Consider the following 24,894-nt stretch of genomic DNA (forward strand, 5'->3'; position numbering starts at 1 on the left):
TCTCCCAAATTTCTCCCGATTTTCCACCCGTACAACAAAATTGGAAAAACCATATCGCAGAATTCATAGCGCGGCCCAGCCAATTCCAGTTTCCAACAATGACGGCAGCTGCTTAGTTTTAATATTACTCTTATTTCTCTTTCTGGGTCGCAAAAAAACTTTTAACATAAAAATGTTATTGTTTGGCTTTTTCAGTGTTTTATTTGTTCGTGGGTAAATCGGTTTGGCTGAGAATAAAGTTATCAGATTAGATTAAATTAAATTAAATTTTATTAATCCCTCGGGATTGTTCCTCCGGGGTTTTCACACAGCTCAAACAGAAAACTAATTAAACAAAGTGTGAGACGGTGGAGAGTTTACGTCAGCGTCCGGTTATATTTTAGATAGCAAGGAGCAGACAGCAGAGTTTCACTCCACCGAGGGAGCTTGTGACGTACTACCCGGCTTTCTTTAGACCGCGAAGGCCGGGTCCTCAGGTGGAAGCAGCCTCTGAATTTGGACACCCCCGCTGTTTCCAGGCCGGCCAATAGTAATGGTGACATTTAACGTATTTTATCCGATAAATAAACAGTGTAAAATGTATTTTTCACAGCCCCAACCGCCCTTTTGAATTGTCTCCCTAATTCTGAGGTCTCAAGGTTGGCAAGTATGGCCACAACACCTCACTTTTTTGCCACATGTATCGCAAACCACGTCTCAGCTGTTTTTGGAGGTAAAATACATCCGCACATGACTCCAATTATGCTCAGCCATTGTTGTGAGTGTGCACGCCAAGGGGCTGCAAGACATTTATACAGCCGTATTTCGCACATGACTATGAAAGGCGGAAGAGGAAGTAGTTCCTTTGAATGTAGACAATCCGAATGTTATAGTTTCTTTCCACTGTGTTCCTGTTAATGATAAACTACAAATTTACCCTAAATTACTAAAATATTGATATTTTAATGTGAAAATCGATTCTAGAACATAAATGATTGGTATCGGAGGAATCGATGTTTCAGGATCGATCCGCACATCACTAGTGTATGTCTCCAAAAGTTGTTTCTGTTCATCTGGAGGTAATGTTTTAAGTGGGAGAAACGTTTCGTCACTCATCCAAGTGACTTCTTCAGTCTCAGCTGACTGCAGGCTTCACGAATCTTATAAACAGTACATTTGCATAATGACTGATTAGTGGTCTTTGATCAGTGGTTGTTGATCAATGGTCATGAGAATTAGCATGATTATGATGAAGGAAATTACCTCCCACCCTATTGTTCCTTCAGTGGTGCTAGTTTCAGTCATTATGCAAATGTACTGTTTATAAGACTGGGGAAGCCTTGATGATTCATCAAGATATAATGTGTATGTGTTAGTCCCTGTAGAGAAGTGTAACCCATTCACCCAGTGAAGCAGTGGGCAGCAGGAGCAGTGTGTAGGGACAGTAACTTGCTCAGGCACCTCAGGTTAGCCGTTCAGTGAAATCAAAAAGCTGACCTTCCGATCATGGGGCAGTAACTTTACCTCCTGAGCTATGAAAGGTGTCTTCCACAAACTGTTCTAGCTAGGTCTGAGTCTGCAGAGGTTCCTGGTGCTGTGCAAGACATCATGGCTCGTCCCTGTACCAAAGATACCACATCAGAGTGGCCCTCCGGGATTACAGGCCTGTGGCACTGACCTCCCACATCATGAAGACCCTGGAAAGGCTCATCCTAGAGGAGCTCCAATCCATAGTCAGATCACATCAGGATCCCCTTCAATTTGCTTACCAGCCCCATCTCGGAACTGAGGGTGCTATCATCTATCTGCTCGATCGTGTCTACACCCACCTGGACCAGCCGGTGAGCACTGTGAAGGCCATGTTTATCGAATTTTCCAGTGCTTTCAACACCATCAGGCTGACCCTCCTGGGTGATAAACAAACAGCAATGCAGGTGACAGGAAGACCACAATATGTGCGTCTTCCACAGTGTGTGTCTGACAAGGTAATCAGACAACACTGGGGAACCACAAGGGACTGTACTCTCCACCTTCCTCTTCACCCTTTACACCACAGGCTCCAGCCACTGCACAGAGACCTGCTATCTTTAGAAGGTTTCTGATGACTCTGCAATGGTTGAATGCATCAGCAGGGGGTGATGAGATGGAGTACTGGGCTGCAGCTCAAAGTGGCAAAGAACAAGGAATTGATTGTGGACTTCAGGAAGACCAGGAAACACTTCACCCCTGTTTCAATCTGGGGGGTCTGTGGATGACTATCAATACCTCGGCATATACATTGACAATAAACTGGACTGGGCTAAAAACATCACAGCACTTTACAGGAAAGGCCAGAGTTGTCTGTATTTTTTGAGGAGAGTGAGGTTCTTCAACATTTGTCGGACAATGGTCAGGATTTTCTACGAGTCTGTTGTGGCCAGTGCAATCCTCTACACTGTTGCATGCTGGGGGAGCAGATTGAGGGTTGCTGATGCTAACAGACTCAATAAACTGATTTGCAAGGCCAGCAATGTTGTGGGGATGGAACTGGACTCTCTTAAGGTGGTGTTGGAGATGCGAATGTTAGGGCTATAAAACCCCTCACTACACGCTTAATACACTTTTCTCAGGAGCGCATGAACATTTTCACACTTTTCTCTTGTTACGGATTCAAATATTGGGGATGGATACAAGAGGAAAACCAAAATAACAACACTGGTCCGGCCGGGTTGAGTCAAACGATGATTTTAATGTACACGCGTGGGAGATGGACACTGTACGCAGACAGCATCAGATCTCAAAATGGTGGAGCATTGATCAAACTCTTATAGCCTCTAGTGGCCCCCACCTAGTCATTAAAGCCTAAACATTCACATTCTTTCTCTCACATGGCACCCAAGCTACGACCTTGGCTCCCTGTTTATCTGCTCCTGCTGAGATGGGGCAAAAAACCTCTCCGGTATGTTCTGTTCTCTTCTAATCAGACAAATAAGGTGATGACTTTCTGCGAGCAGTATTTCTTATAACTCAGCAGTATAATGCATCATAAAACAATATCATTCATTCACAATAAATCAGCAGTCTAATGTAATGCAAATCAGTTTAACAAATGTAATACTTATCACCTTCTTCTAATTCAGGTGAATAATGCAAACTAAAACTACATAATAATTCACAATCTTTAATTAGGGGTCTAACATGGCATAAAATAATATTATAATCCCACACTCTCTTGTTTAAACACTCTCAAAGTTCAAACCTTCGTAGAAAAAAAGTTCAGTACTATAGAATGAAACCAAAGACACCCAGCCTTTGATGGTGCAAAATGTTTCGGTGACATTGTTGTGTTTGTTGGGGAGAAAACTTACAAACATATAGTACAGCACTTCAGAGTCACACTGCTAGCGATCAAAGATTTATGTAAATTTGACAAGCTGAACTGTACAGATTGCACACAAAAAAATCTGCGAAAAAGCGAGGCCGTGAAAAGTGAACCGCGTTATAGCAAGGGACCACTGTATTGTATATATTGTGCTATTTCTTATTTCTTACCTCTTGTATTGTCTTTTTTTGTTATTGTTTGTACTGGAGCACTGTAATCGACATAATTTCCCCTAGGGATCAATAAAGTATTCTGATTCTGATGTTAACCAGGGCTGTGCAGAGATGTTAACAGGGGCGGGTGCTCAAAGTTAAAAGGGCACATAAAACCAGGCTGAAGAACAACAATACACATACTGTACATCTAATATGGGATCGCATCATACTATATCACTGTGATCAGGTGGGGACAATGCAAAGCAAACGTAGCCTATGTTTTACCTGATGAGTACAATGTTGCTGATGAGGAGTTGGTGCTGCTCCTGCTGCTGATAGTGCTGGAGGGCAGGGCTGTGTTGATCTGAGACTGTAGACATTAAAAAGTCCATAGGAGAGATGGTAGCTGATTAAACAAGTGTAATGAGATAATAAAATGCAAAGATTGGTGACAATGCTTGGAACCATAAGGCAACAAAACTATGAGAAATAAACTAGGCTCTGCCTGTGACTCAGTCTGTGACTCTCTTCCTCCATCTCCTCATCTGAGCTATCACCCTCCACTTGCTGACCATCTGAGAACAAGGCACAACTTGCTGTTGCATTAATATATTATTTAACTATCCACACTTAACAACTCTTGCACTTAATCCATAATAAAGTACATATAAAACACACAAAACACACACATACAGTGACACTTTATACCTTCTTCAGAATACTTTATATACTATGGCTAAAAGTTTTATGGTGCTGATCATGGTGCTGATTCTGAATACTTCCCTTATTATTTATTCCTCATGTTATATAATAATAAAGTAATAAGAATAAAAAATAATAATAATCAATATAAAAGAATGTATTTATGATCATTTAACTATCCACTCTGTGCAGGCAAAAAGCTTTAAAAATCAGCATGTTTGTCACAGTTGAAATATAAATCTAATATAATCTGTTTCTGAATGTATTTTGTGTAAAACACAGAGTGTTTATTTTAATATCATCATTATAATAATCCATAATAATGTGCATATGCAAATTACATAGTTTGTAGAAAGGCAGGAGAAAGTCCTGTAACTTACTGTACTACTACTAATAATAATACATTTTATTTATAAAACGCCTTTCAAGACACCCAAGGACACTTTACAATAGGATAAAACACATAATAGAACAATGACAAAATGAAGAACAATAAAACAAAAGCACAGTGCTGTAAAACTCAATATGTTCCCTAAAACAGTGGACAGAGCTACAGACCCCTGACACACTTACCCAGTGAGCCAGCAGCTATGACTACCACTACTTGTTGAGTTAATAAGAGGACAGATAATGGTTGTCGTGCTGTTGCACACACAGCAATTTTTTCAATTTTTCAGTTGCCACAGAACAACTTTCCAACATGTGTATATAATAAGCTAATACTTCTGCGTGCTGTAGACTATAAAGTATGATGTACACCTACTTACTGCTTTTGTTGCATCTGTCTGTGTCTCTGAGTTTCTGTTTCTCCTACAGCTCTGCACCACCCAGGCAGCAAGAAAATGCACATGCTCTTTGCATTCATGAAAACATAGAAATTCTCTGTCTAACCAAGTCTTATAATTGTATATCCAGCCAAAAAGTCTTTGATTTGATTTTAAGAGTGAAATATTAGCAAGAGCACAATGAAGAAGATTATTAATCTTGTTTTGAGAATGTATGTGTTTTATTTATTTTTGTTTTATTTATTTTATAAAAAAAATAAATAAAACAAAAAAAAATTCATTACTTTATGTGCATATTAGGGTGATCTATATCACTAAGACAGAGTCCTTTTGATTTTTGTTTTTTTCAGTGGGATATCACAAAAAATACGAATCTAGGTATTCTTTTTTTTTTTACCTAAAATTAAAGTGCTTAACTTTTTCAATATAAACTTTTTTCTTATTCTTCACCCATATAATCCTATACCTTAGTATTCTGCTCATTCAACATATCTATAAACCTCTCAGAGCTCTTCTATTTGTAATTGAAAACCTAGCAGTCTGTTGCAGATCTCTCCTGACACATCAGTCCACTCTCACCACAATCCTTTTTCACCTCCTCTGCTATGGACCTGTCTCTATTATTATTATTATTATTATTATTATTATTATTATTATGTGAGATATATAAAAAATGCTTATCAGGAAAAAAACTTTTCAATTCAATTCAACTTTTTTTTAATATAATATCAAAACAATAATGTGAGATGCTTTATATTTTAAGGTAAAGACGCTGCAATAATATTAAGAAAACAAAGAAACCCCAGCAGTCATATGACCCGCTATGAGCACTTGTTTTGGCAACAGTGGGATGGATAAACTCCCTTTTTACAGGACGAAACCTCCAGCAGAACCAGGCTCAGGGACGGACGGGGCCATCTGCTGCGCCCGGTTGGGGTGAGAGAAGGAAAACAGGATAAAGACATGCTGTGGAAGAGAGACAGAGATTAATATCAAGTACGATTTAATGCAGAGAGGACTATTAACACATAGTGAGTGAGAAAGGTGACTGAAGGAAAAATGATGCATCATGTGAATCCCCCAGCAGCCTACACCTACTGTAGGATAACTAAGGGAATATTGAGGGTCACCTGATCCAGCCCTAACTTAATGATTTAGCAAAAAGGAAAGTTTTAAGCCTATGGAATCATGGATCAGCTGAAATATTTAAAAAAGTTGTTCAGATGTGTTGAACTGACTGAATATTAATGGAATGAGACTTTCAGTCACAGTGAATCAGTGTGTGTGTCAGTGAATGCATCCTGTGTGCTTCATGGCTCCATCTAGTGGACTGATAGTAGAGCAGCTGATGGCAGCTTCCTCTGCCTCACACTGCTGTCTGACTGCATTCAGCTGACACTGAGATGAAGCAGGAAAGAAGCCGCTGATATTTGGACAGCACACATGATGGAAAGGAGGATTTCAGTTGATGTGCACATGAATGATTTGTGTTTCCTCTGCAGGTGAAGGTAGAAAGTGTGTGTGAGCTGATGTGAATTGAGCAGCATGGATCAGTGTGAGGACAGAGAGGAGGGAGTCCCTCCCTCTAAAACCACTCTGTGTGGGGAACATGAGAGCCAGACCAAAGCTCAGAGGTGAGATGACCATCTCTAACTGTCCATGACTCTTCTCCATGTCACAGCTCAGCACTCACATCACTGCTCCATCATTATTCACAGGAACCCACCTGGACCTCCACCCAGCTCTGTGTCCTTACAGAGTGACACGTCTAAACGTGCCATCATTGATTTTAAAGTCCAGCATGTATAAAGAAAAATGCTCTATATAGAGAGTTCTTAAGAACGAGAACTAAAGATGCTGAAATCAGATACAAAAGATATAAAAATAGGTTAATATACTTAGATTTAGTAAAAAGGGAATACTATATGAATCAATTAGATAGAAATAGAAATAATAATAAAAGATTATGGGAAATCCTGAACAGTGTTATAAAACATGGGACTGGACAAAAAACTATCCCAAGTATTTCATTTGTAATGACCATGAAGAATACAATATGGATGTTGTGGCAAATAGTCTCAATGACTTCTTTGTAACTGCTGGACCAAATTTAGCAAGAACAATCACTCATCCTGGGAAAGCACAGGAAAAACCGGATACACTGATAGACAGAAATCCATATTCTATGTTTCTCACAGCCGTTGATGAAAGTGAAGTTTTTGAAATTGTCAAAAAATGTAAAAATCAGAAATCTTTGGATTGTAATGATATTGATATGATAGTGGTTAAAAGAGTCATTGAGGCTATTCTAAAACCATTTACATACATCTGTAATTTATCATTTCAAACTGGACGATTTCCAGACAGAATGAAAATAGCAAAAGTTATACCTCTCTACAAATCTGGAAACAAACACCATTTCACAAACTACAGGCCTGTCTCTTTACTACCTCAATTCTCAAAAGTTCTTGAAAAACTGTTTAAAAACTGACTGGAAAAATTTACAGATAAACATAAACTACTCACTGAGAGTCAGTACGGATTCAGATCAAGCACATCAACATCATTGGCACTATTAGATTCAATAGAATACATCACAAATTCCATAGACAAAAAGCAATATGTGGCTGGTTATTCATAGACTTGACAAAGACATTTGACCCTATAGATCATGATATATTAATAAGAAAACTGGAACGTTATGGTGTCAGAGGGGTAGTTTTAGATTGGGTCCGGAGTTATTTAAGTGACAGAAAGCAGTTTGTGGAAATAAATGGTGGTTGTTCCTTATGTATGGACATTGCTTGTGGTGTACCCCAAGGGTCAGTTTTGGGTCCAAATTTCTTCAACTTGTACATTAACGACATCTGTAAAGTGTTAAAAATCGTTCTCTTTGCTGACGATACAAACATTTTTTTGCTCTGGTGATGATCTGCAGAATTTATTGGAGGATATGACTAATGAAATAAGTAAAGTGAAGTTCTGGTTTGATTAAAAATAAATTATCATTAAATTGGAATAAATCTAAACTTATGTTATTTGGAAATAGTACTTTAAATACAATGCTAAGATTCAAATAAATGGTGTTGATATTGAAAGAGTCAGTGAAAATAAATTCCTGGGGGTAATAATAGATGAAAAACTTAACTGGAGAGTTCACTTAAGATATATTCATTCCAAAGTATCACATAGCATTGCAGTACTAAACAAGGCAAAAACAGGTATTCAACAGAACATCACTTCATATTCTCTACTGTTCACTGGTTTCACCATACTTAAGCTATTGTGCAGAGGTCTGGGGCAATAATTATAAAACCACATTAAATTCACTTTTTACTCTTCAAAAAAAGCAATTCGAATCATCCACAATGCAGGTTATAGGGAACATACAAACTCACTAATTCTATTCAAAACAAAAAATAAAGAACTGCCAGGTAATATTCAGAGTATGTTTGTTTTTTTTGAAAGAAGGAAGTTATAATTTAAGGGGTTTTTGTAACTTCAAAACAATGAAGGTACGTACCACAAGAAAAGGCTTTTGTGTTTCTGTTCATGGAGTGAAACTATGGAACAGTCTGAATATGGAATTAAAGCAACGTCCAAACATAAAACTGTTCAAAAAGAGTTATAAAAATATGATCTTCTCAAACTATAAAGAAAAGGAAAATATTTAAATTAAGTGAATGTCTCTATTTAAAAAACAAACAAACAAACAAAAAAACTCATGATGTGATATTATAGTATAAAGTATATCAGAAATCTGTTCACTGTTTTTATTACAAATTATATCAGTAAGGAAGCTGACTAAATATTAACTGATAATTTATGGCAAAGGGGTGGGATTAAATAAGTGTTTACTTCTTCCCACTCCCTGTCAACATGTAAATTAATCAGAACGTTTTTTTTTGTATGTAATTTGTATAGTATTTTTTTCTTTCTTATTTTCTTTTCTAAATGTACTTGTATATTGTTCACATGTTGAAATAAATTACCAATCAATCAATCAATCAGCCTGTGTCTGCTGCAGAGAGGTGAGCTGTTAGTAACATGAACTCTTTGAGTTGGTTGGTTGCTAATAGACAGATTAGTTTTATGTTAGCTAATTAGTGACAGAAGCAATGACTTAGTGGAGAATAAGAACACTGAAGCTAAAAATCTGTCTCATTGTTGTGCTGCTCTTTGCTGCAGCAGTGAGTTTATTTGAAAACTTTCACTATCTGTCTCTTCAGCAGAAAGTGGTTCTGCTTTGTTTGCTGGCTGAGCTAAAACAGGAAAATCCACTTGTTAGTTTTAGTGTTTTGGGTTTGTAACGAGGCTAAAGAAGGGAAACAGAGGGAACTCTATTAATCCCAGGTCTAGAACTTCTCCCATTGATTTTAAAGTCTCTGCTGAAGAGAGGTGAGCTGTTAGTAACATGAACTCTCTGATTTTAATGATTTTGATGTTTCCTGGTTTCTCAAATGCATCTCTGTAGGAGAGCAGTATCTCAAAGGACACATAGGCTCAGCTGTAACTGTCAGTTTATCTGGTTTAAGACACATTTGGACTCAATTGGCTGTGTTTAACTATTTATTTTAATCACAGGGGTAAATTTAGACCTCACACATCTGGATCCTAAACTATGATAGAAACAACTGCTAGCAGTGGGTAGTTTGACTTTAGCCTGTTGGCTAAGCTAACACAAACAAGTGTGCCAGCTGTGCTCTGTGAGGATGATACGCTGCTCTAGAAAGCAAACATGGGTTTGTGCAGCTCCTCTTCAGAAAAGTGTTCAGAGAGGAGCTGCTTTACTAGACAAAGGCTCATCATGTGAGCCCAGATGTGTGTAACAGCTGGATGAAGGAGAATCATCACAGTCACGTCTCCATCCCGCCTTTATTAATGGAATTTCTGTTGCTTGCAGATGACAGGAACATAAAGTTGTTGTGCCACGTGATGCTGCAGGATTTGTTAACATGTCCATGATGGTAACATCTCCTCGTCTAACTGCAAACACATGAATGCTCTTAACGGCAGCTATCACAGCCTTTGGTCATAAACTCCACAAACTTCATACAATAAGCTAAAAGTGGAAACTAGGCAGACTGTTTCTCACTGTTGCATTCAGGGACATTTGTTTTCCTGTAAAAAGCTGAACTCTAATCTAAGAGGACTGTTACTGACAGGAAACGGCTGCATTATCTGCAGTCTGTGTGATCACAGCTGCTTCAATGACTTTATCAGAGAATTTATCATTGAATAAAACATGTTTGTGTCTGCAGAGGTCAGAGGTCACAGTCTGCAGGATCCAGCTGTCCATCTGTGAGGAGTGACCGGTCCAAAGGTGTACTTCCAGACTTCAGTGATGAACCTGGACCAACAAGGTCAGAGAACTGTGATGAGCTCCTTTACATGTTTGTGTTTTCCTGGATAAATATGACCAAAGACTCATTAAAAAGAAACCAAACAGATAAAAATCTTTGACTTTGTCCTGTAGCGCTGTGTGGCAGGCAGGATTGGACCCAAACACACCAGGATTAAGTCACAGAGGCAGCTGTATTTCAGCTGTGAACATGCAAACACTAGAAAAAATGTAAACCTACAGGGTTTTTTTTTTTTTTTATTTATTTTTTTTACAAGAAATCAAATATGAGTTTTTTCCATTATTCTTAATATGTCAGTCTGTAAATATGGCTTCCAATATAATACAACTCTAAGCCAGTGAGTCAGAACTTTATCGTTATAATCATTAACCCAGATTATGTTAATCATATAAACTCCACAAACTTCATACAATAAGCTAAAAGTGGAAACTAGAAACAAAGAAGTTAAAAAACTAGGAAAAGACTGAAATAACCTGGGAACAGAGGAGCACAGACTAAACAGACAGCACATGAGGGGCAACGTGACAACAGGCAGAGGAAAACACAGGGCTTAAATACACAAAGGATAATGAGGGGATGAGACACAGAAGGGGGAACACAGCTGGGAGTAATCACACACACGAGACAGGGAGGAATAAAACTGAACACACTGAACACGAGCAAGGAACTGTCAAAGGAAAAACAAAGGAAACATGAGACACAGACTTGACACACACATGGGGACACGACTGACCGGTGAGATGGAGGGAACATGGAAACAAGAGGAACTAAACTAGAAGGCACAGGAACCAGAAGAGAGCTGCTCTGATTCTCATGTCTTTGTGTCTGATCTGTTAAACAGTCTGAGAGGTCACACAGAGACCCAGCAGGTAAAGCCTGGATCATACTGGCTGCTGTTAATGAGACTCCATCAGGACAACACTGAACCAAAGTGGTGTTCATGCTGGCTCAGCTCCAGGCTGCCTGTCATAGGGTTGTGTCAAGCTGTCAGCTGTTACCCGTTCTGTTCATGGTCGCTTTGTTTCTTCTGCTCTTCTGGTTCATGACTTCCAATCACTCCTAAATATCTGAGCCACTGTTGAGGAGCAGTCCTGACTGGATGTCAGGAATGATCAAATATCCGACCTGTGCTGGAGATTGTACCAATGTTCCTCCACCTCAGATACAACTGATCGTTTTGTTTGTTTTTATAAAACTTTAATCATGCCTTACTTTTTGATAGATCCATCCACTCAGACAAACAACAACTTACTTTCTGTTTAATTCAACCTGTTTGGAAATCCTTGATCCCATTGGTCGTCTCACAGCCAGGAGTCTAAAACCCAAAACCTAAAACCTCACCTAACCTTGGTTGAATAATGTTACCAGATCATTGTTAAATGATCAGAAGGTTGTAAGAGCAGCAGAAACAAAGTATTTCTCCATGATCATGTCTGATAACTGTCACTGACCTCATATTTTATTTAGTGTTATTAACTCCTCCTCCTAAATCCTCCTACTGCTGCTCCTCTTGTAGCATCACTGAGTCTCAGGAGAAAGTCAGACTGTGACACAAAGCACACAAGTTGTTCTTCCAAAGGACAGTCGGAGAATAATAATAATCTGTTTTAGAAGCACCATACAAACTCAAACCTCTGGATCCTAATCCAGCAAAAACATGGTAAAAGTGCCTGAAGTGAAAATCCACCAACACCCAGAGCTGAAGCTGCTCTGTGTGAAGGACTGAGCTCAGATTCACTCAGTGATGTAGATCAGCAGCTACACAAATGTTTATAGTTGCTGCACATTTGGTAGGAAAAGTTTCACATTAGTATCTTTAGATGGAGAACACTTTGTGCCTTCCAGAGATCAGCTAATCTTCTGCTCACTGAACTGTTGACACAAACAGACATTTGAAGCTTTTCCATGTAAATGTTTGGAGGTTTCAAGCAAGAGGTTTCAAGCATCCACCTGTCCACACAGGCTGATGTTTTACTGCTGTGTGTGGGAACATCTGTCTGAAGCATCTTCTTACTCTGCACGCATACAACTACACTGACTGTGAGCCAATGGATGTGGAGACTATCATCATGACAACATGTTGTTTGAGATCGGTGAGCGTTTAGACTCCAGAAACATCTCCTGCTGTTGTTGTAGATTCACTGCAGCTGGCAAACCGATACAGGACAGAAGCTGCTAGAAAGAGTGAAGAGCAGGAACAGCACACAGCTCACAGTCTAACACTAATGCACACACTCAGGACTCAATTGCTTGTGTTTAACTATTTATTTTAATCACAGGGGTAAATTTAGACCTCACACATCTGGATCCTAAACTATGATAGAAACAACTGCTAGCAGTGGGTAGTTTGACTTTAGCCTGTTGGCTAATCTAACACAAACAAGTGTGCCAGCTGTGCTCTGTGAGGATGATACGCTGCTCTAGAAAGCAAACATGGGTTTGTGCAGCTCCTCTTCAGAAAAGTGTTCAGAGAGGAGCTGCTTTACTAGACAAAGGCTCATCATGTGAGCCCAGATGTGTGTAACAGCTGGATGAAGGAGAATCATCACAGTCACGTCTCCATCCCGCCTTTATTAATGGAATTTCTGTTGCTTGCAGATGACAGGAACATAAAGTTGTTGTGCCACGTGATGCTGCAGGATTTGTTAACATGTCCACGATGGTAACATCTCCTCGTCTAACTGCAAACACATGAATGCTCTTAACGGCAGCTATCACAGCCACACAGGCAGACTGTTTCTCACTGTTGCATTCAGGGACATTTGTTTTCCTGTAAAAAGCTGAACTCTAATCTAAGAGGACTGTTACTGACAGGAAACGGCTGCATTATCTGCAGTCTGTGTGATCACAGCTGCTTCAATGACTTTATCAGAGAATTTATCATTGAATAAAACATGTTTGTGTCTGCAGAGGTCAGAGGTCACAGTCTGCAGGATCCAGCTGTCCATCTGTGAGGAGTGACCGGTCCAAAGGTGTACTTCCAGACTTCAGTGATGAACCTGGACCAACAAGGTCAGAGAACTGTGATGAGCTCCTTTACATGTTTGTGTTTTCCTGGATAAATATGACCAAAGACTCATTAAAAAGAAACCAAACAGATAAAAATCTTTGACTTTGTCCTGTAGCGCTGTGTGGCAGGCAGGATTGGACCCAAACACACCAGGATTAAGTCACAGAGGCAGCTGTATTTCAGCTGTGAACATGCAAACACTAGAAAAAATGTAAACCTACAGGGTTTTTTTTTTTTTTTTTATTTTTTTTTTACAAGAAATCAAATATGAGTTTTTTCCATTATTCTTAATATGTCAGTCTGTAAATATGGCTTCCAATATAATACAACTCTAAGCCAGTGAGTCAGAACTTTATCGTTATAATCATTAACCCAGATTATGTTAATCATATAAACTCCACAAACTTCATACAATAAGCTAAAAGTGGAAACTAGAAACAAAGAAGTTAAAAAACTAGGAAAAGACTGAAATAACCTGGGAACAGAGGAGCACAGACTAAACAGACAGCACATGAGGGGCAACGTGACAACAGGCAGAGGAAAACACAGGGCTTAAATACACAAAGGATAATGAGGGGATGAGACACAGAAGGGGGAACACAGCTGGGAGTAATCACACACACGAGACAGGGAGGAATAAAACTGAACACACTGAACACGAGCAAGGAACTGTCAAAGGAAAAACAAAGGAAACATGAGACACAGACTTGACACACACATGGGGACACGACTGACCGGTGAGATGGAGGGAACATGGAAACAAGAGGAACTAAACTAGAAGGCACAGGAACCAGAAGAGAGCTGCTCTGATTCTCATGTCTTTGTGTCTGATCTGTTAAACAGTCTGAGAGGTCACACAGAGACCCAGCAGGTAAAGCCTGGATCATACTGGCTGCTGTTAATGAGACTCCATCAGGACAACACTGAACCAAAGTGGTGTTCATGCTGGCTCAGCTCCAGGCTGCCTGTCATAGGGTTGTGTCAAGCTGTCAGCTGTTACCCGTTCTGTTCATGGTCGCTTTGTTTCTTCTGCTCTTCTGGTTCATGACTTCCAATCACTCCTAAATATCTGAGCCACTGTTGAGGAGCAGTCCTGACTGGATGTCAGGAATGATCAAATATCCGACCTGTGCTGGAGATTGTACCAATGTTCCTCCACCTCAGATACAACTGATCGTTTTGTTTGTTTTTATAAAACTTTAATCATGCCTTACTTTTTGATAGATCCATCCACTCAGACAAACAACAACTTACTTTCTGTTTAATTCAACCTGTTTGGAAATCCTTGATCCCATTGGTCGTCTCACAGCCAGGAGTCTAAAACCCAAAACCTAAAACCTCACCTAACCTTGGTTGAATAATGTTACCAGATCATTGTTAAATGATCAGAAGGTTGTAAGAGCAGCAGAAACAAAGTATTTCTCCATGATCATGTCTGATAACTGTCACTGACCTCATATTTTATTTAGTGTTATTAACTCCTCCTCCTAAATCCTCCTACTGCTGCTCCTCTTGTAGCATCACTGAGTCTCAGGAGAAAGTCAGACTGTGACACAAAGCACACAAGTTGTTCTTCCAAAGGACAGTCGGAGAATAATAATAATCTGTTTTAGAAGCACCATACAAACTCAAACCTCTGGATCCTAATCCAGCAAAAACATGGTAAAAGTGCCTGAAGTGAAAATCCACCAACACCCAGAGCTGAAGCTGCTCTGTGTGAAGGACTGAGCTCAGATTCACTCAGTGATGTAGATCAGCAGCTACACAAATGTTTATAGTTGCTGCACATTTGGTAGGAAAAGTTTCACATTAGTATCTTTAGATGGAGAACACTTTGTGCCTTCCAGAGATCAGCTAATCTTCTGCTCACTGAACTGTTGACACAAACAGACATTTGAAGCTTTTCCATGTAAATGTTTGGAGGTTTCAAGCAAGAGGTTTCAAGCATCCACCTGTCCACACAGGCTGATGTTTTACTGCTGTGTGTGGGAACATCTGTCTGAAGCATCTTCTTACTCTGCACGCATACAACTACACTGACTGTGAGCCAATGGATGTGGAGACTATCATCATGACAACATGTTGTTTGAGATCGGTGAGCGTTTAGACTCCAGAAACATCTCCTGCTGTTGTTGTAGATTCACTGCAGCTGACAAACCGATACAGGACAGAAGCTGCTAGAAAGAGTGAAGAGCAGGAACAGCACACAGCTCACAGTCTAACACTAATGCACACACTCAGGACTCAATTGCTTGTGTTTAACTATTTATTTTAATCACAGGGGTAAATTTAGACCTCACATATCTGGATCCTAAACTATGATAGAAACAACTGCTAGCAGTGGGTAGTTTGACTTTAGCCTGTTGGCTAATCTAACACAAACAAGTGTGCCAGCTGTGCTCTGTGAGGATGATACGCTGCTCTAGAAAGCAAACATGGGTTTGTGCAGCTCCTCTTCAGAAAAGTGTTCAGAGAGGAGCTGCTTTACTAGACAAAGGCTCATCATGTGAGCCCAGATGTGTGTAACAGCTGGATGAAGGAGAATCATCACAGTCACGTCTCCATCCCGCCTTTATTAATGGAATTTCTGTTGCTTGCAGATGACAGGAACATAAAGTTGTTGTGCCACGTGATGCTGCAGGATTTGTTAACATGTCCACGATGGTAACATCTCCTCGTCTAACTGCAAACACATGAATGCTCTTAACGGCAGCTATCACAGCCACACAGGCAGACTGTTTCTCACTGTTGCATTCAGGGACATTTGTTTTCCTGTAAAAAGCTGAACTCTAATCTAAGAGGACTGTTACTGACAGGAAACGGCTGCATTATCTGCAGTCTGTGTGATCACAGCTGCTTCAATGACTTTATCAGAGAATTTATCATTGAATAAAACATGTTTGTGTCTGCAGAGGTCAGAGGTCACAGTCTGCAGGATCCAGCTGTCCATCTGTGAGGAGTGACCGGTCCAAAGGTGTACTTCCAGACTTCAGTGATGAACCTGGACCAACAAGGTCAGAGAACTGTGATGAGCTCCTTTACATGTTTGTGTTTTCCTGGATAAATATGACCAAAGACTCATTAAAAAGAAACCAAACAGATACAAATCTTTGACTTTGTCCTGTAGCGCTGTGTGGCAGGCAGAATTGGACCCAAACACACCAGGATTAAGTCACAGAGGCAGCTGTATTTCAGCTGTGAACATGCAAACACTAGAAAAAATGTAAACCTACAGGGTTTTTTTTGTTTGTTTGGTTTTTTTTTTACAAGAAATCAAATATGAGTTTATTCCATTATTCTTAATATGTCAGTCTGTAAATATGGCTTCCAATATAATTGTCAGGGTTCCTGGGTCATCGACCCAGTGCTTTCAGTTTTGTTCATGTTCAGTTTATTTTGCCACTGCCTGTTTCACTTCCTGTTTGTTCCCCGTGTCAGCTTGTGTCATTAGTCAGATTATGTTCAGCCCTGTACTCACCTGTTTCCAATAATTGTCATCATTCAACCTGTGTTTTTAAGTTCCTCGGTTTCACCAGTTCTTTGTCGTGTCATTGATGTTATGTTGTCGTCTCCGCCTTCATTCAGTCAGCCAGTCAGTCCTTCAGTCTTTCAGTCAGTCGTCCAGCCAGCCAGCCATTTCCTTCCTCTGTTCTGTTTGTTCACTCCATCGATAATAAACACCAACCTTCACCTAACTATCCACGAGTCCTGCGTTTGGGTCACTTCCTCGCCTCCACTCAGCAACCCCTGACAGAATGACACGACCCGTGCCACGAAGACACGTTTTCGGCCCAGCGGACTCAGATCTGTTCGAGCGGCAGGAGGCAGCACTCTCCATTTGGGCGGAGAAGCTTAAGGAGAAACAGCGGCTCTTCGTGGAGCGAGAGCACATCTTCGAGGGAACTCGCCTGGCTCTGGGTGGACCTCGGAGACACCGCGTTCACCCATCTGCTGCCACACCTGCACCGGAGCATCTGCCGCGGAGAGTGGGCGTTTCGCGCCGCGCTTCGGCGGTTCCCTCTCTCGCGGGTCCGCTCCTCGCTCACACACCACCTGCCTCATTCACCGGACCTTCAACCTCGCCATGGCACAGCGGCTCCGCCTCCCACCTCGGCTCAACAGAGGCTCCCACGCCAGAGGCTCGGATGTGTACCCCGCCCGCTTCCTCTTCCCGGAGAAAGCGGCGCACACCCGCCATAAAATGGACTATTTACAGCAACTCCCGGTGGTGAGTTCCACTGACTATTTTCCACCCTCCTCATTTGATTCTCCACCTAAAATAACCAATAGACGCATCTCCGATTCATGGGGAGTTTCCCTTCTAGATGACGATGTAGACTGGGAGGAGTTTTTCTGCTCTGCTCCTCCAAAGACTGTAAATAGTGGTGGCAGAAAAACCAGAACCATCCCCAATAAACCGGCCTGTATCACACACCCAGTCGCTATTTCCACCCCTATCAGTAAGCCTACACCCAAACCTGTGCCAGCTCCCAGGACGAGGGCAGCTGTGACCCAGTCTACCTCTACACCCGCTCCTGTTTCTCGGGTGGGGGTGACTGGTGTCCAGCCACCTCCCGTGCCTGTCCCAGCGCCCAGGATGAGGGCAGCCTCAACCCAGCTTGACCTCCCTGGAGGCTTGGAAGAGCTAACCGGTCCACCTACTACTTCACCTCTTCATCCACCTCCTGATCCAGTTTTTCACACCCTTGCACTATCACTGGTTAGGCTAGCTGAGGTATCCCCTGCTCAGGCACCAGCCTTATTAGCCCAGGCTGCAGTTTTGTCCCCTTCAGTAACCCAGTCATTAGCTCAGCCATTAGCCTCGCCCACCTCTGTTCATCCCTTAGCTTCCCCACTCCAGTCAGTTCACACACCTGCTGTTCAGCTTCCACTCCAGTCAGTTCACACACCTGCTGTTCAGCTTCCACTCCAGTCAGTTCCCTCGCCTGCTCTCCAGTCTGCTTCTGTAGTCCAGTCAGTCCAGTCTCCTCCTGCCCTCCAGTCCCCTGTAGTCCAGTCTCCTCCTGCCCTCCAGTCCCCTGTAGTCCAGTCTCCTGTCCAGTCAGTCCAGTCACCCCCTGCCTCCCGGTCGCCCGTCCTCCAGTCTGTCCAGTCTGTCCAGTCTGTAGTCCAGTCGTCCCCGAGACAGGGAGGAATAAAACTGAACACACTGAACACGAGCAAGGAACTGTCAAAGGAAAAACAAAGGAAACATGAGACACAGACTTGACACACACATGGGGACACGACTGACCGGTGAGATGGAGGGAACATGGAAACAAGAGGAACTAAACTAGAAGGCACAGGAACCAGAAGAGAGCTGCTCTGATTCTCATGTCTTTGTGTCTGATCTGTTAAACAGTCTGAGAGGTCACACAGAGACCCAGCAGGTAAAGCCTGGATCATACTGGCTGCTGTTAATGAGACTCCATCAGGACAACACTGAACCAAAGTGGTGTTCATGCTGGCTCAGCTCCAGGCTGCCTGTCATAGGGTTGTGTCAAGCTGTCAGCTGTTACCTGTTCTGTTCATGGTCGCTTTGTTTCTTCTGCTCTTCTGGTTCATGACTTCCAATCACTCCTAAATATCTGAGCCACTGTTGAGGAGCAGTCCTGACTGGATGTCAGGAATGATCAAATATCCGACCTGTGCTGGAGATTGTACCAATGTTCCTCCACCTCAGATACAACTGATTGTTTTGTTTGTTTCAGACAAACAACAACTTACTTTCTGTTTAATTCAACCTGTTTGGAAATCCTTGATCCCATTGGTCGTCTCACAGCCAGGAGTCTAAAACCCAAAACCTAAAACCTCACCTAACCTTGGTTGAATAATGTTACCAGATCATTGTTAAATGATCAGAAGGTTGTAAGAGCAGCAGAAACAAAGTATTTCTCCATGATCATGTCTGATAACTGTCACTGACCTCTTATTTTATTTAGTGTTATTAACTCCTCCTCCTAAATCCTCCTACTGCTGCTCCTCTTGTAGCATCACTGAGTCTCAGGAGAAAGTCAGACTGTGACACAAAGCACACAAGTTGTTCTTCAAAGGACAGTCGGAGAATAATAATAATCTGTTTTAGAAGCACCATACAAACTCAAACCTCTGGATCCTAATCCAGCAAAAACATGGTAAAAGTGCCTGAAGTGAAAATCCACCAACACCCAGAGCTGAAGCTGCTCTGTGTGAAGGACTGAGCTCAGATTCACTCAGTGATGTAGATCAGCAGCTGCACAAATGTTTATAGTTGCTGCACATTTGGTAGGAAAAGTTTCACATTAGTATCTTTAGATGGAGAACACTTTGTGCCTTCTAGAGATCAGCTAATCTTCTGCTCACTGAACTGTTGACACAAACAGACATTTGAAGCTTTTCCATGTAAATGTTTGGAGGTTTCAAGCAAGAGGTTTCAAGCATCCACCTGTCCACACAGGCTGATGTTTTACTGCTGTGTGTGGGAACATCTGTCTGAAGCATCTTCTTACTCTGCACGCATACAACTACACTGACTGTGAGCCAATGGATGTGGAGACTATCATCATGACAACATGTTGTTTGAGATCGGTGAGCGTTTAGACTCCAGAAACATCTCCTGCTGTTGTTGTAGATTCACTGCAGCTGGCAAACCGATACAGGACAGAAGCTGCTAGAAAGAGTGAAGAGCAGGAACAGCACACAGCTCACAGTCCAACACTAATGCACACACTCAGGAGAATTATTCTTATACAGGTCCTTCTTTAAAAATTAGCATATTGTGATAAAGTTCATTATTGTCTGTAATGTACTGATAAACATTAGACTTTCATATATTTTAGATTCATTACACACAACTGAAGTAGTTCAAGCCTTTTATTGTTTTATTATTGATGATTTTGCCATACAGCTAATGAAAACCCAAAATTCCTATCTCAAAAAATTACCATATTGTCACCCTTTTTAACTGAGTAGTCCAAAATCAGTCGAATCCGCAGTAATCTGTCATACAAAGTCAAGGAAAAAAACAATATTTGAGAATCTACTCATTGGGTTCAGTTAGGATCGTAAGGAGACTGGTAGTGGTAACTCAACTTAAAGAAGGAATATCCCTCCACTCAGATTGGGACGCTGACAACAACTTAAAGGGAGAAAAGTGATTTGACTGTATTCAACATTTAAATAGTCCAAAACATAGACATGAAGAAAACATTTGAATCATTTCAAACATGTATATCTCAACAATGTACAATATATCACTTAAAGTGTCCATAAATGTATTAGGTAGGCTTTCCATTTCAGTTCAGTGCACTTAGTATTCAGTGTTCTTAGTAAGTGTCCAAGTTATTTGGATTGTCTTTAGTCAGTTTTGCTTTTAGATGCATCAGTTTTTTGTGTTAAGTGGAATCAGATCTGACCAAAAAAGATAAAGTAACAACATAAAGCGTCCTGAGATCTCAGAAAAAACGTTAATCCAAAAAAAAAAGGTAAATCGTTGCATCCTACCACCCTCCAAGTGAACAGGTGGCCTTCAGATTGAGAACGTCCTTTCTATGCACCTCCAGTGGCATCCAGTCCTTAGATGGCACCGCTCGGTCCTTGCAGCAGATTTCTACCACATAAAAAAAACAGCCTGCACACAACGTGCAGTGCAATCACTCCACTTGTAAAATAAAACATGAGTTTCTCTAGTATTATCCCTTTTCCCCCCCTCACACATCACACATCTATACAGTTCTTATTGGCCAATAACAATTTATCAACAACAAAAATACATTTCACTGCAAATCATGAAGCATGAAAAGTGTCTCCGTGGTGAGTTAGGTCCACAACATAGTCCACATGACTTGTGTTAGAGACTTCAGGTTGTGTCAAGGTAGGTTTTCCAATATCAGGTAAGGACGTTTCCGGTACAGCAGTGTCAGGGGATGATAATTCAATTCAATTCAATTTTATTTATATAGCGCCAAATCACAACAAAAGTCACCTCAAGGCGCTTCATAGATACAGAGAAAAACCCAACAATCATATGACCCCCTATGAGCAAGCAGTTTGGCGACAGTGGGAAGGAAAAACTCCCTTTTAACAGGAAGAAACCTCCGGCAGAAACAGGCTCAGGGAGGGGCGGCCATCTGCTGCGACCGGTTGGGGTGAGAGAAGGAAGACAGGATAAAAGACATGCTGTGGAAGAGAGACAGAAGTTAATAACAGATATGATTCAATGCAGAGAGGTCTGTTAATACATAGTGAGCGAGAAAGGTGACTGGAAAGGAAAAACTCAATGCATCATGGGAATCCCCCGGCAGCCTACATCTATTGCAGCATAACTAAGGGAGGATTCAGGGTCACCTGGTCCAGCCCTAACTATATGCTTTAGCAAAAAGGAAAGTTTTAAGCCTAATCTTAAAAGTAGAGATAGTGTCTGTCTCCCGAATCCAAACTGGAAGCTGGTTCCACAGAAGAGGGGCCTGAAAACTGAAGGCTCTGCCTCCCATTCTACTTTTAAATACTCTAGGAACAACAAGTAGGCCTGCAGAGCGGGAGCGAAGTGCTCTAATGGGGTGATATGGTACCACAAGGTCATTGAGATAAGATGGGGCCTGATTATTTAAGACCTTGTATGTGAGGAGCAGGATTTTGAATTCAATTCTGGATTTAACAGGAAGCCAATGAAGGGAAGCCAAAACAGGAGAAATCTGCTCTCTCTTTCTAGTCCCTGTCAGTACTCTTGCTGCAGCATTTTGGATTAGCTGAAGGCCTTTCAGCGAGTTTTTTGGACATCCTGATGATAATGAATTGCAGTAGTCCAGCCTGGAAGTAATAAATGCATGAACTAGTTTTTCAGCGTCACTCTGAGACAGGATATTTCTAATTTTTGAGATGTTGCGCAAATGGAAGAACGCAGTCTTACATATTTGTTTAATATGTGCGTTGAAGGACATATCCTGGTCAAAAATTACTCCAAGGTTCCTCACAGTGTTACTGGAGGCCAAGGTAATGCCATCCAGAGTAAGAATCTGGTTAGATACCATATTTCTAAGCTTTTCAGCGCCGAGTACAATGACCTCAGTTTTATCTGAGTTGAGAAGCAGAAAGTTAGTGGCCATCCAGGTCTTTATGTCTTTAAGACATTCCTGCAGTTTAACTCACTGGTGTGTGTTATCTGGCTTCATGGACAGATAGAGCTGGGTGTCATCTGCATAGCAGTGAAAATGTATGCTATGTCTTCTAATGATGCTGCCTAAGAGAAGCATGTATAATGTAAACAGAATTGGTCCTAGCACTGAACCCTGTGGAACTCCATAATTAACCTCAGTGTGTGAAGAGGACTCTCCATTTACATGCACAAATTGGAGTCTATTAGATAGATATGATACAAACCACTGCAGTGCAGTACCTGTAATACCTACAGCATGTTCTAATCGCTCTAATAGGATATTATGGTCAACAGTATCGAACGCTGCACTGAGGTCTAGCAGGACAAGCACAGAGATGAGTCCACTGTCAGAGGCCATAAGAAGATCATTTGTAACCTTCACTAAAGCTGTTTCTGTGCTGTGACGAGCTCTGAAACCTGACTGAAACTCTTCAAATAAACCATTCCTCTGCAGATGATCTGTTAGCTGTTTGACAACTACTCTTTCAAGGATTTTTGATATGAAAGGAAGGTTGGAGATTGGCCTATAATTAGCTAAGACTGCTGGGTCTAGAGATGGCTTTTGGAGTAAAGGTTTAACTGCAGCCACCTTGAAGGCCTGTGGTACATAGCTGATTATTAGAGATAGGTTGATCATATATAAGATCGAAGAAATAATCAATGGCAGGACTTCTTTGAGCAGTTTTGTAGGAATGGGGTCTAAAAGACACGTTGATGGTTTGGAGGAAGTAATTATTGAAGTTAACTCAGAAAGATCAATTGGAGAAAAAGAGTCTAACTTAACATCAATGGTACTAAGAGTAGCTGTAGATAATATTACATCTGTGGGATGATTATTGGTAATTTTCTCTCTAATGATAAAAATTTTATTTGTGAAGAAGTTCATGAAGTCATTACTAGTTAACGTTAAAGGGATGGTTGGCTCAAAAGAGCTCTGACTTTTTGTCAGCCTGGCTACAGTGCTGAAGAGAAACCTGGGGCTTTGCGGAGGGCTTTCTTATAAAGCAACAAACTATTTCTCCAGGCTAAATGATGATCCTCTAAATTTGTGACACGCCATTTCCTCTCCAGATTACGAGTCATCTGCTTTAGGGTACGTGTTTGAGAATTATACCACGGAGTCAGGTACTTCTGATTAGAGACCTTAGTTTTCACTGGAGCTACAGTATCCAGAGTTGTGCATAGTGAGGAGGTGAAATTATTAACAAGATAATCGACCTCTGTTGGGGTAGCGTTCAGATAGCTGCTCTGCTCTGTGTTGGTACAGGGCATTGACGATGATAACAGTGGCTGGATTATATTCTTAAACTTAGTTACAGCGCTTTCAGAAAGACATCTACTTTGATAAAGTCTACTCTCCACTGCTGTGTAATCAATTATTGTAAATGTAAATGTTATCAGGAAATGATCAGACAGGAGAGGGTTTTCAAGAAACACTGTTAAATGTTCAGTTTCTATGCCATATGTTAAAACAAGATCGAGAGTGTGATTAAAGTGGTGGGTGGGTTCTTTTACATTTTGAGAGAAACCAATTGAGTCTAATAACAGATTAAATGCCATGTTGAGGCTGTCATTTTTAGCATCTACATGGATGTTAAAATCACCCACAATAATTTTTTTATCTGAGGTCAGAACTAAATTAGATATAAAGTCTGAGAAATCAGATAGAAACTCTGTGTAAGGCCCAGGTGGACGATAGATGATAACAAGTAAGACTGGTTTCTGAGTTTCACAGCTGGGGTGGACAATGTTAAGCATCAGGCTTTCAAATGAATTAAAAGTCTGTCTTGGTCTTTCATTAATTAATAGACTGGTGTGAAAAATTGCTGCCACACTGCCCCCTCGACCTGTGCTTTGAGATTTCTGGTAGTTTGAATGACTCGGGGTGTTGATTCATTTAAACTAACATAATCATCCTGCTGCAACCAGGTTTCTGTAAGGAAGAGTAAATCAATTTGTTGATCAATTATTAAGTCATGTACTAACAGAGACTTGGAGGAGAGAGACCTAATATTTAATAATCCACATTTCACTGTTTTACTCTTTGGTTCAGATGTGGATACTGTATTGTTCTTTCTTTGTAATTGTTTATGTTTAAGTTGTTTGTTGCTGGTTTTTAGTTTGTTTTTTGTCTTTTTGGAAGCTGACACAGTCTCTATGGAGATGGGTTTTTGGGGGGGTAGCAGGAGGAGAGAAGCTGCAGAGAGGCGTGTAAGACTGCAACTCTGCTTCCTGGTCCCAACTCTGGATAGTCATATTTGGAGGGGTTTAATAAATTTGTCCATATTTGTAGAAATGAGAGATGCTCCATCCAAAGTGGGATCGATGCCATCTCTCCTAACAAGACCAGGTTTCCTCCAGAAGGTTTGCCAATTATCTATGAAGCCCACATCGTTTCTGGGACAC

The 24,894-nt window shown here is 41.0% G+C and overlaps 1 protein-coding gene across 2 annotated transcripts in view; it reads left to right on the forward strand.

Annotated features, from left to right (window-relative positions):
- The first annotated feature begins 6,243 nt into the window (after positions 1–6,243).
- Positions 6,244–24,894, forward strand: part of LOC146498584 (protein NLRC3-like) — a 350,052-nt gene continuing 331,401 nt past the window's right edge. Inside the window, exons 1-6 of one of the 2 annotated variants that reach the window (XM_085139925.1) lie at positions 6,244–6,616; positions 6,701–6,748; positions 9,336–9,380; positions 10,244–10,345; positions 13,256–13,357; positions 16,268–16,369. In XM_085139925.1, coding sequence (XP_084996051.1) covers positions 6,528–6,616; positions 6,701–6,748; positions 9,336–9,380; positions 10,244–10,345; positions 13,256–13,357; positions 16,268–16,369 — 488 coding nt within the window. In that variant the 5' untranslated portion in view covers positions 6,244–6,527. The remainder of the gene's footprint in view (positions 6,617–6,700; positions 6,749–9,335; positions 9,381–10,243; positions 10,346–13,255; positions 13,358–16,267; positions 16,370–24,894) is intronic. The other variant, XM_085139928.1, reaches the window with a different exon arrangement.

Source organism: Neolamprologus multifasciatus, chromosome 18 (assembly GCF_963576455.1).
Source record: "Neolamprologus multifasciatus chromosome 18, fNeoMul1.2, whole genome shotgun sequence".
In the NCBI taxonomy this organism is placed as follows: Eukaryota; Metazoa; Chordata; class Actinopteri; order Cichliformes; family Cichlidae; genus Neolamprologus; species Neolamprologus multifasciatus.